Source organism: Sceloporus occidentalis, unplaced genomic scaffold (genome assembly GCF_023333645.1).
Source record: "Sceloporus occidentalis isolate IW3139 unplaced genomic scaffold, rSceOcc1.0.p SCAF_66, whole genome shotgun sequence".
NCBI classification, from domain to species: domain Eukaryota; kingdom Metazoa; phylum Chordata; class Lepidosauria; order Squamata; family Phrynosomatidae; genus Sceloporus; species Sceloporus occidentalis.
The window spans coordinates 567004-579427 of record NW_028317046.1 but is presented as its reverse complement, the minus strand read 5'-3'; the positions used below and the strand labels follow the sequence as shown (position 1 = coordinate 579427).

The 12424-nt window shown below is 40.7% G+C and overlaps 1 protein-coding gene across 1 annotated transcript in view; it reads right to left on the bottom strand.

Annotated features, from left to right (window-relative positions):
- Positions 1 to 272: 272 nt before the first annotated feature.
- LOC149286804 (ATP-dependent chromatin remodeler CHD5-like) overlaps positions 273 to 12424 on the bottom strand; it is a 61554-nt gene continuing 49402 nt past the window's right edge. The window contains exons 30-41 of the mRNA XM_089493637.1: positions 12220 to 12364; positions 11376 to 11535; positions 9965 to 10050; positions 9651 to 9780; positions 8906 to 8995; positions 8378 to 8527; positions 8179 to 8287; positions 6728 to 6860; positions 6228 to 6423; positions 4039 to 4199; positions 3177 to 3291; positions 273 to 400 (exon numbers count right to left, since the gene is read on the bottom strand). Of these exons, the coding sequence (XP_089349763.1) occupies positions 273 to 400; positions 3177 to 3291; positions 4039 to 4199; positions 6228 to 6423; positions 6728 to 6860; positions 8179 to 8287; positions 8378 to 8527; positions 8906 to 8995; positions 9651 to 9780; positions 9965 to 10050; positions 11376 to 11535; positions 12220 to 12364 (1603 nt within the window). The remainder of the gene's footprint in view (positions 401 to 3176; positions 3292 to 4038; positions 4200 to 6227; positions 6424 to 6727; positions 6861 to 8178; positions 8288 to 8377; positions 8528 to 8905; positions 8996 to 9650; positions 9781 to 9964; positions 10051 to 11375; positions 11536 to 12219; positions 12365 to 12424) is intronic.

Sequence of the window (12424 nt, the reverse complement as noted above, 5' to 3'; positions counted from 1 at the left end):
TGAACTTCAGTATTTAGTGAGTCTTCAGTGTTTTGTGTATTTTTATTGCTTTAAACTGTGTATAAACAAAAAAAAAATAGGCAAAAAATACCATTTTAGAAATATATACATACGATCAGTTTGGTACGCACTTTTAAAGTACCCTAAATTAAAGTGCTATATTACTAATTAATTGGAATGTTTTTATTTGCTAACGCAGACCAATAATGCAAATAATACTGCCAGCTAAAATGTGATATTATTTTAGCGGGCAGACCACAAACTCTGTTGATCTATGTCGTTACTGGATGTTGCTCCCAGCTGCAGCTTTCCGTGGGTACATTATTGAACTCATTGACCCTCATGGTTGTATAGTCCCTGTTCTTGGCCAAATAACCACGTAGCGTGACACCCGCCACCGCTGCCAAAAGATATGCGAGACAGAACGTTGGTTTAGGGAAAGAGTGAGGAAAGGTACCCCACGTCCTACATCCGAGGGTACAACAACTGCTACTCCATAGCGGGGAACTACCGTTCTACCCAAATGTCAAGTGTTCATGGCCAAGAACTGGCACATGGACTTTATAATACGATCCTGGGTGATTTAAGTGTTTACCCTTAGTCCTAATCTCGCCTGATTTTATCCCTTCCAACTCTTCTCTCTGCTACACAGCTTCAATTCCATTACTTCTTTTTCACAAAACGCTGATCTTAACTTTTTCGTCCTCCATGCCCCACCCTTCACATGCTACCTTCTCTTGTCATCTAAACCATTTCCCTCAATGACATTTTCCTCAATGACATTTCCCCTAATGCGTTTCTTTTCTATACCCCCTCCAAACAGCACCCCTACACCCTCTGATGATGTCATACGCATGTATCTTTGGTCCATCAGGAGATGGGACAATCCACCTTTAAAGAGAGCGGCACTTCATGTCAAGTGTGTTGCCATAATGGCCCTCCAGCTAACAGATGGTTATAACCCAGAAGTAAAAATAAATCAGCCTCTGGAATATTCGACTGGAAAATCTAATATGAAAAAAAACAAAACATTTTTACTAAAACACATGCGTATGGCATAATAAAGTATCCAATTAACCAACGGTTATGTACTTATCCTTTGTAAATAGCGTTCTAGTGCACAAAGGCTTGACAGAATAGTAAAGTCAATAGGTCTGCAGCGGCAAAACGCGAGTCTTTATTTTGGAAATTCCCACTTCCAGTCATCGAGGAAAAAAATATTAACAACTTTTTAAGTGCCAAACCTTATCTGGAGAGCGGAGTAAATGCATGCGACCGCGGAAAAAACGAAAACATACAAAGATTCGATCCCTCTCACCACCAGGCCGGTGGAAAACATTAGCAATGCGCATCCCACTCCTTTGGCACACAAAGGGTAAACAGACTCCCTACCCGGCACTCAAACTCTCAGACAACAAACAGGATTCGTTTTAAAGGCCAATAAAAGGAGATGACAAAACTGCCATCCTTCGTGAGTAATTCCGCTTTCAGCGAGACAAACTCTTCAAGTCTTCAATTGAGAAAAAGTGCAAAAAATAAAAACATATAATGAACAGTCCGTGTGACGCTTAGCGGGACGTAGTATGAATATGGCTGTCTCTGCGTTCATCACGCTTGTGGCTGTGATTTAATCTTCAATAAAGATGATGTCATTAAGTCTCCCTTTACGCTCCAATGGCATACAATCCTTCAAGGAATCTACGTTTTTTTTGTCCAGGTAACTTGTGTGTGTCCCGTTTGGCGCTGCAGAAACAGAACAGGTATTTGTTTACAACCGTTACACGTATATCAAAGTGTTACACATATATCAAACCGTTACACGTATATCAAAGCGTGAAACATATATTAAAGACACAGGATCAATGTAAATTGTTTAAAGGTGATGGCAATAATAACCACTTTTTAAGCTTTGCACCCAAATCACTTAATATGCATGACCAAAGTCCCTTCTAGATTGTCAGCTCCTTTGAGCAGGGTCCTCCTTACCTTTCATTTCTGTAACACAAACTCTTATGTTATGCACTGCTTGTAACCAGCCTGTTTACCCATTGTACATCGCTGTGGAATATGATGGCGCTACATGAAACAACACATTTATAGCAGCGGATTCCGTACAGTAATTGAGAGCAATTAATAATTCAACGTTGCAGCCGTTCTCTGTGCACTTAAACACGTTTTCTGTAATGTCAGAGTACATGTCTGGATAAATAATTTATAGCGGAGGATTAATATTGATTGCGATATTTTTAAGTCTACTATGTTTCTGCTGAAAGGGATTAAAACGTCAACGGTTTTAAAGCAATGTATTTTTGCCACCGTGTGCTGACGGCGCGGGCATTCAGAGACCCGTGTATTTAGGAAACCATGGAAAGTATTCAGCTGTTCATTGTTTGGGGCAAAATAGGCGTAGGTTTTGGCTCAGACCTCCTTGAATGATGCAGGAAGCGTAGCAAGTTATGACATCATCACACGGCATTGACAAGACAGGCCAGACTGTCATTACAGTGGACAACCACACTAAAACACTACACAACCACACACCAGTAATTCACCCATTGTGTCCTGGGCTGAACCGCCTTCTCCACAAATTCAAATGGATGATTAAATCAAGTAAGGTCCGATATTTAACTATTTCCGTGTTTTCTGGTGTGTTGCTTCTATCTGTGGTGCTGAAAAGGTTGATATTTTTGGGTGGTTGTGAATATAAATATATATACTAGCATGTAACACAACCGCATGCTGCAAGCGTGACCCGCCATCTCGCCGACAGCCACCACGTGCTTGATCCTCCAAGTATCAGGAGGAAGAGGCAACTTGTATAACCCCCTCTGGAACTCAACAGGTTTAAAAGGCAAACAAGATGAATGGCTGGTTTCTTTGTGCGCGTGTCAATCGTATATTACAATGGCAAGCAGTGGGAATCGCAACTTAATGTACCACCATCGATACATGGCAAGAAATGAGGTTGACCATGGAGACTTGAGTCTTCTTACCTCCTTTGGAAATGAAGATCTCACAAGGGAGTATCTCGGAAACGGCTAAAAATCTATTGGTGAGAGAGAAAACATCTTGCTTGCCTCGTGTCCTCTGAGCTTACTGGAAGTCTACTTGAAATTATAAGTACCCAGAGTCTTTTGTTACTTTTTAAAACTGACAGCAGTGAGAGGTGAACCTACCGGTTACGTATGGCCCCAGAGGCATCTGGCTGTAGTTGACTATATTGCCTGGACCAGGTCCTCGGAAATTTGTGCCAAAATTATTGTTGTACACTTGAGAGGATCCAAATGATCCCTGAAAAAAGAAAAATAAATCAACTGATTTTTCAAGAAAGAAAGGGGAAGAAAGTAAATGAAATTGAAAAAGGGAAGTGAAATGAAAGGAAAATGAAAGGAAATTTAAGGGAAAACAAAGAAAAAAGAAAAAAGATCAGCAAGGGAAGTGAAAGAAAAGAGAAATAAGAGAAAGTGAAAATAAAAGAAATGGGAAATGAAATGATGAGAGAAATGAAAGGAAAAGGGGAAGTGAAAGAAAGGGAACAGAAAGTAAAAAATGAAAGAAAATGAAACGAAGGTAAAAAATGAAAGAGGGAAAGGACTCAAAAGAGAAAAAATAGAAAACTGAAAGAGAAAGATATGTCTGGATTGAATACATTATAGCTAGTTCAAGGTCAAACTGGGGTAAATTAACTGTTTAAGGGTGCTTCACTCCGATCCTAAAACCTAGCACTTAAATATACCCCCATACATCTGGAGACCTGACCTCAGAAACCACCCTGTGTTTTATTGAGCCAGACAGAGGTCCGACTCATTGAGTTACATTTACACCTTCAAAAGTACTTATGGGAGTCTTTCACACCTGACACATTTTACACCTTCTTACAATACAAATGAGCTGCCACGTCTGACTATATTCAGGTTCTAAACACACTGCGTTTTCAGTACATCTGTTGTCTGAATGTCCTATACAACCATAATATCCAGAACATTGCTTGCGCAGTATTAACATCCTCGGGAGAACATTATTTTTTAATTATCTGACCTGGACTGCAGAGTCGCCTCCTCGGTTGGTCAGCCTGCTAAGGATGCTCCGTTCTGACATCTGAAGACGGGCAGCGACCGGTGGTATTCGAGAGAGCATTGAGGGTAAACGCGTCACATCCGCTTTCATGTCACTCAACAGCTCCTCTAACTGATTCAAAACTGCAACACGACACAAAGCGACGCATGTAAAGGAATCTACTGCCTGAAACACGGGCAAGAATTTGACAGCCCTTTACTTCTACCCCTGAAATTTTATCCCAAACGTTTTTATTATTTCTTCATCAGTCTTTACACTTAATTTCTCCATAAACCATCCCAGCCCCCCTCGTTCGCTCTCTGTAGCCGTCCTTCTTGCTTATGAGGTTGGCTGTAGCCGGGGTGGTGAGAATTGTGTCTACAGTAACAGTCACTCATATATACGAGCCGCGCACCGATACATGAAATGTTCCAGTGACTACAAACGTCCCAAATCACCCATTTCTATCCCGACTTCACCTTAGTGCCGCGATGCAGAACAGGTCGGTGGTTTAATAAAAAAACATCGCAGCGACTGTTATAGATCCGTAATGATCGATAGTCAGAGAAAACCGAGAAAAATACAACAAGATAAACAGATTTTTAGTAATTTTTGTTTATTAGATCATTGGGGGAAACAATAACGGGAGGGGAAACACAGGAAGAATCTACGGGATCTCTCTCGGGTCTTCATGGGTCTTTTACTCAATTCCACAAACGCACATGCAGACAAATGTGATTACATCGTATACCCGGTGTGGGGGGTTTGCTAATTATTATTTGGTTTTGTTGTAGAAATGTCACTTTGTTTACCTTAGATACAGTGTGTTGATATGGAGGATCGTTGTCTGTTCTGTGGAGTTATGACATCACAGATGCGCAGATCACCTGGCAGTGCATACAAGGCACAGAACAATCAGTTGGCTCGCTACCTGACACTCAGCTGCTTGCAGTAGTGGTGATTTTGGAGAAGAGCGATGGCTGAAGGTGGAGATTATTTGATAAATTATACAGAAAGTGAGACGATTGAATGGAGATCTATCATGGAGAAGGATGACATCACGGGAAGGGATTTCCAAGCTGAGGACTCTGGAGAAGATTACACCGGAGATCTGGAGAGATATTTCAGAGATGTTCTCTTTGGTGGACGGGAATTGTCTTCCTATGAGGACGAGGACGAGTCTCCTCAACAACCATCCGAGGACGTGGAGATGATGAGCATTTCTGAAAGCAGTCTGGAAATCCCTCCAATTGAGATGAGAGCGGAGATGAGAGCGGAGATGAGAGCGGAGATGAGAGCGGAGATGAGAGCGGAGATGAGAGCGGACGCCGAGATGCCGAAAATAACACCACGGCAAAAAATGGCAAATTTCTTTCGGAGGGTCTTCAAGCCAAGAAAATTCACATTTGTCTGCATGTGCGTTTGTGGAATTGAGTAAAAGACCCATGAAGACCCGAGAGAAGTTGATTTTCCCGATCCCGTAGATTCTTCCTGTGTTTCCCCCCCCATTATTGTTTCCCCCAATGATCTAATAAACAAAAATTACTAAAAATCTGTTTATCGATTTTCTCTGACTATCGATCATTACGGATCTATAACGGTCGCTGCGATGTTATTTCATTAAACCACCGACCTGTTCTGCGTCGCGGCACTAAGGTGAAGTCGGGATAGAAATGGGTGATTTGGGACGTTTGTAGTCACTGGAACATTTCATGTATCGGTGCGCGGCTCGTATATATGAGTGACTGTTACTGTAGACACAATTCTCACCACCCCGGCTACAGCCAACCTCATAAGCATGTTTACCCAGATGTTGGTTCTTCTAGGTTTAAACTAAAATTTCCATAATCTAAGTGGATAGAATTGCTTTTTGTCGTGGATACCGTATCCGAGCATTGGAACATACTATGTGTAAAATAATACGTTTCAGACAAAATTCAGAAAAAAAAACTCTTCCTCAAACCCTTACGTTTAAAAATTATACAATGCAGAGAGGTTTCCAGATCCCAAATCTAAATTAAGTATTTTAGGAACATCTTAAAGCTGTAACTCTACTACCCCTCAAGGAAACTCTCTTAAAAAAAAAAAAAGAAGAAACATGGTTCCCATTACGGAGTTCCCCTGAAGAACGCGAACATATCATGGTGTTTCATCGTGTGACGGCTACAGACCTTTATGCAGGACTGCATTGGCAGGCTTGTTCCCGGCTAATGATTCTTTGGAGAGATGCTGGTGGCTCTCGGCAAGGCATTCTACTTCAGCCAGTCGAGCGTTGAGGGCCATAGCTGGATGGGTTGGATCTTGGGTCATGTTCAGGTAGGCTGCCCTTCGGAGCTGTTCCTCAATCACAAGCGCTTGTTCTAGCAACTGGAAAAGAGAGGAACCAGTATATAAAATGGACTTAAATAACAAGTGGTGTTCCTGAGACATGGACTGGTCATCTGAGACACCGGGCCATCGACGCCACACGCTTCCCTGATCTGCGTAAAAATCCAGCCGCCCATATCCAGCCATCGGCTGTGCTTACTTCATCAGGAGGCTGCTGGCCTTAAAGTGCCAGGGCCGCCCCACCATCACCCCGTCTGACCCCGGCTATCCTGGACATAAAGCTGGCTCTAGAATCAATAAAGTTTGAGATCTTAAAGAAAGTAGAGACTTAATGGTGAAATACCTTAAATCTCCGCGCAAGAAACTTGTTCTTCATTTCCAAATAGTTGCCTTTGTGGATCTCCGACTTAAAAGGTTCATTTAAGATTAAATACCGAGAGTCGTTCTGAATGTCCTGCCAGCGGGCATAACCATGGCTGGAATAATGAAATTAAGGAAAAGTGTAACATCATCAGACTAACTCTCTTTACTCTGACCTACGTACAGAATCTCACTTATCATTACAGAGATCATCTTCAACATCTGAAACTCCCAGCATTATACAACATATAATACCACGATAATAACAATTAATTATTATTAATAAAAATAATAATGATAATCTCTCTTTATTTATATATATATATATATATACAGTGTGTGTGTGTGTGTGTGTGTATAACTGTATATATATATATATATATATATATATATATATATATATACACACATTGCAACTCCTTCTCCTCTAGAAATCACTTTACAACAGCAATTAAATATTTTTTTAAGAACAAACACGTTGGCCTCCAACAGAGTGTTAACCTTTAATTAGTGGCGTATTAGCTGCATTGTGCTCACTCATATCAAGTTAAACAAAAGTCACACCTATTAATAATAATCAGAAACAAGCCTCACACTGAAAATCCGAGAAGGTCAAAGCGCCTGCAATGTTTAGCAGCCCCGCGCTTCTACCGGCTGCCAAATGCTGACCAAAAAGATCCATTATTATGAATACGGCCAGTCCAGAAGGGATGGGGGGCTTGAAGGTTGGTCTTTAAGAGTCGTCAACCGGCAGCGTGCAGAATTTTGGAACACTAATTATTATTATTATTATCCTTTATTTATATAGCGCCAACAGTTTACGCAGCGCTTAATACAATACATAAATTCAAGGGGTATGACAAGACGGGAATTGACAGACTAAGACAAACCGATACATTAGGTGGAGAGAGCCCTGCTCGCAAGCTTAGAATCTTAGTAATTATTACTATTATTATTGATGGCATTCATTCTAGACTGGCTGCCAACGTGCAATAACTAAAGGTTAGAGCCCATTTTAAAAAGCCTTATGGACCTGAACCCAGTGGAAATCCATAAACATCGCTCGCTGTAATTAAGCTTACGTGGGCCATCTTGGTGAAGGCTGATTAATCCTTCCGGTCACATGACTTTTTCAGAGGGGTAAAGCCGCCACTGACCGCCGGGATTCTGATGCATTTTTCTGGAAACTACATTGCTTTGATCTTTCGCTGTGTCTCACTTTGTGTGTTTTGTTCCCTCAACTTTTCTGTCTTTCTGTGCACTTTATATTTTAGTTTCTGTCTCTTTCTGAGTCTTTCTATGTCACAGCGGCACATTTCAGGCCTTTTGCATTCTCTGTTGGCTAAATGGACATGTCCGCCGCTACCTGGATATTAATATTTCTATTAACGAACATGACCGATGATGAAATAAAATGTTCCCTTTAAAGGATACGTGACAATCCCAGCGAGCAGCCAGTAATCGTGCCTTCTGTGCCAAATATCATAAATCTTGCCGGACGTGGTGGCAGCTCTTTCTTCATTTTGCCATAGCGTGTGAAGCTCTGAAAAATATTAGAACACAAAGATAGAGAAACTGTTACATTATAAAACACTGTTTGGCCATTTACTACCATCGCTGAACAAAACTTTACCTGTAAATCCTCCATCTGCAATATTAAACATGAATTTATGTTTTCCATTCTTATCCTCTTTTTTCACATCGTCTTCTTCCTGCTTTATTTCATTTTCTCCATTCTGCTGCGTCTCGTTCTCGTCCTTTTCATCCGATTTGTTTTCTTCCTCTGTAGAAAAATGTAATGTTTCATGAATTAACATTTGTTACATTTACAAAATAATGGTGCTTTCAGAATGTCATGAAAGCCTGAATTCAAAAACAATTGATTATGTTCTTATTTGTGTTTTTTGTCCATTCTGGTTCTATACAAAGCTAGCTTTTCTCATTATTCTCCATCGATGGCAGCTGCACCCTCTTTACGCTAACGATCTCTATAGAGTGCCGGCTTTTCTTTTCTATGGGCCAGCACTCGCTCACCGGGGTTAATGTAGCTCCAGTTTGACGCTGTATATCGTGTATGTTGTGCACATTTTAGCGGACGTTAACAAAAAATATGAGTTGCCATAGCTGAAGTTTGGACGTATTACTAAGGCGAGGTTTGTACCTGGCTTGGGTTCCTTTTCGTCCCCTTTGTTTTGAGTAGTATTCCTTTCTGCCTTTTCTAAAGGTTTTTCCTGGTCTTGGAGGTGCTCAGCTGTAAGGTCAACAGATAATATGTTGTATGATTTTCATTTTGTCTTTCTAGATGTTATTTTTGTCAATAAAAAGCGCAAGAACCATGTTTTTTCCCTCCCAAAACGCATTAAAAATTCAAATAAATGATCCCAAGTTTTTTAAAGAAACTGCAGATTTTTTAGTATTGGTAAATGTTTAAAAAATGACAGACCTCAGTTTAAATAGACCATAAAGAAACATAAAAAATGCAACACAAACATAAAAAATGATGCAATGATTATCCCAATTTATATTTATTTTCATATGCCGGTCCCTGCCGGTTCACTACTCGATATTCCACGGAATGTGTAGTAAAAACATTCTTCTCACCAAGGTATCCCTATTCTCTCCCTATAAAAGTAATTGATAACACAAGGGAAATGGGAAGGGAGGAAGGAAAGGGGATGTGAAAGGAGAAAGGGTATGCGAAAGGAGGAGGGCGATGGAAAAAGTCGCAGAATGGAGAGGAGGAAGAAGAAAGGGAACACTGAGACTAAGGGATAAGAAAAGGAAGAAGAAAATCTTGATGTTTTGCAACCAGATGTTAAAATACATACTGTGTTGGTAAGAACACAATGTTGGGCTATAACATTGTTGAGAACCCTACAGATGGCGCGTTTCTCGTCTTATCGTACCTTTGGAATTCTCGTTCGCTGTTTCCTTTTCACCCTCCTCATCTTCTTCTGTGTCCTTTTTTCTCTTGTCTTTCATGTCTACAAATTCGGATTTTTCTTCATTGTCTGTCTTCTCAGATTTTGTTACAGTCTGCAAAAAGAAAAAATAGGTTTTATTTATTAAAGCTGCCTTGCCTTATCTTAACTGATGCATCAATTGAACTTTCTAAAGGCCAGTATAATTTTATTCAGTACAGCACTTTTAGCAAAATTTACATATTCAGTTTCTCTGCACCCAAAATGGTAAAAATGGTACGGGAATCAGATGATGTAACCTGGGTCTCTGCGAGTGAGTGAGACTTGACCTTTTGTTCGATAATCTCATTTTCTTCTGTTAAAGCTGATTGTATATCATTCTTTTCTGCAAAAGAAAAAAAATCTGTGTAAACTTAAGGAGGACATTTTACAGGAAAAACAGTCAAGCTGATCCCCTATACCAGGGGTGTCCAAGTTTTTTCTGCAGTGGGCCACTTCACCAGAATTGTATACGTGCGAGGGCCGCACTCATTTTTCACTGTGAGAAAATATGGCCTTTTATAAAATATGCAGATTAAAATAAAGTAAATGACACAAAACCTTTACTTTTCCTCTCACTGATTTCTGGGCCTAGAAAGTTGTGTGACTACAAATTCAGGATAATTAAAAATGAAATAGTTCTATTTATTCTAGGGATGCACCAAAATAAAAATTCTGGACCTAAACATTCACGGTTCACTTAGCGAAAACCGAAAATGACCCCCCACCTTTAAAAATAATAATAAAAACTCACATTTTTAATAAAAGTAGGTAACGCACCACAATTGGACAAAAAAAAAATTAACAATATGACTTGGCATGATAGGATTGCTAACAGCAATCACACTCCTATCATACCCAGGCAACCAGTAAATGCTGGTACCTAGGCATGATGGGACTGTGCTTGCTGTTAGCAATCACACTCCTATCATGCCAAGTTAGCCAGTACATGCTGGTACAGGGTGGCTGTAAGTGATGTGCAGACCCCATACTGCTGGCAGCATCAATACACAAGGGGGGCAGCTAGCTAGGTTTTAGCATGTACTGGCTGACTTGGCATGATAGGAGTGTGATTGCTAACAACAATCACAGTCCCATCATGCCTAGGTTACAGCACTTACACATCCATGCAATCACACACACACTCATTCATTCATATACTCATTCATTCACAGATTCATTCCCTCAATCACGCACACTCATTCAAACACCCTCCCCACCCCCTTACCTGCACTGCTGCTCCTCGATGCCGCTCACAGACTTTAGCAGGGGGTGCGGCCTCCCTCTGCGTTCTCTGGTACTGCACCAGGAAGGAAGCAGGACTGGAGCAGAGTCATGTGATGTCACGTGAACTCTGCTGGGTTCTGCTTCCTCTATTCCTCTATAAAAGATCCTCCCACAGGTAAGTAGCAGGGCTCTTGTTGTAGCAAGGCTCGAGGTGCGGCCCGCGTAAGATCGGTTGCCCTGGCTGCCGATCTTACGCGGGCCGCACCTCGAGGTCTCGCGGGCCGCATGTTGGACGCCCCTGCCCTATACCTACCCCAGGGGTTATTCAAACTACCCCCTACCGCCATGAATGCGAGTAGAACATTAGTGGAATACAATGAGTTCTGTTTTAAAGCTTTATGGTTTCACATGAAGTCACACGTGTTATTATTTTAAGCCATGTACCTGTCAGGGGCGCAGCATTCGGCTGCATTGACGCGGGGCTGGCTGGAGCAGGAGTGGTTGGATCAGATGAAAGAACATCAAAAGTTTTTTTGTGTTCTACACCCTCAGGGATCAGATCGGGGGTGCTGTATTTCCCGTTGACTTGTTCAAACTCTTGAACCTAGAAACGCACAAATATAAGGCCACAGGGGTAAATACACTAAAACTGACACAAAATGAGGTATGGTAATATAGTCTAACCTTGATGCTTCTTCTTTCATAGACGACAAAGGAAGGGATTCTTTACAGTAAATAACTTTAAAAATAGCTTAATTGGGTTTATTTAAATAATTTCAAATAGGGATAAAACTGAGAATTCCATTTTTACTAGTCCCACTTTTAAAATTTAGTGGATTGTTTTAAAAAATACATTCTTTAAAGAGGAACTTTCACATCTTAGATAAACCCTAACCAATCACTGAAAACTTGAAAAATATATTTACATTATTGCTAGATTATTCAGATTTATTATTTTTCAGTTCTGGAATCCACCAAAAGCATTCCTAGGACATTCCATGTGTATTATAATGTCACTTTTTTGTGAATACATCTTCATGGTACTATTAAAAACCATTCACAAGTATCTCTTGTTGATTGTAAGCTTAATAAGGTATAAAGCTGAAACCGCTGCTCCTGCCCTGAAGCCTCTTCTGGTTGTTTTATACTAGACTAATGCTCCTTTTTTGCATAAAAAAATATGATGATATGAAAGGAAAAAGTATTGGTTTCTAGAAATGTTTCCAGACTTTTCTACTAACCCACACAACATACCTTGAATGCTAATTGTAAACTATTACTCACCCACCTTCTTTCGAACCAATGACATAACTCCAATTCTTGTAAGAACGTGTTGGCGTGAAAGGCCTTCTCTTGGAACGCCATCGGCAAAGGCCTCGGCGCCATCAGCTCCTGGTTCACATAGATGTCTCATGAACAGGGAGACGTACGCCCTGCAAAAAGTGTGTGCGAGGCTGGAATAAATAGATTTACTTCCGTGGCTAAACCTTAGG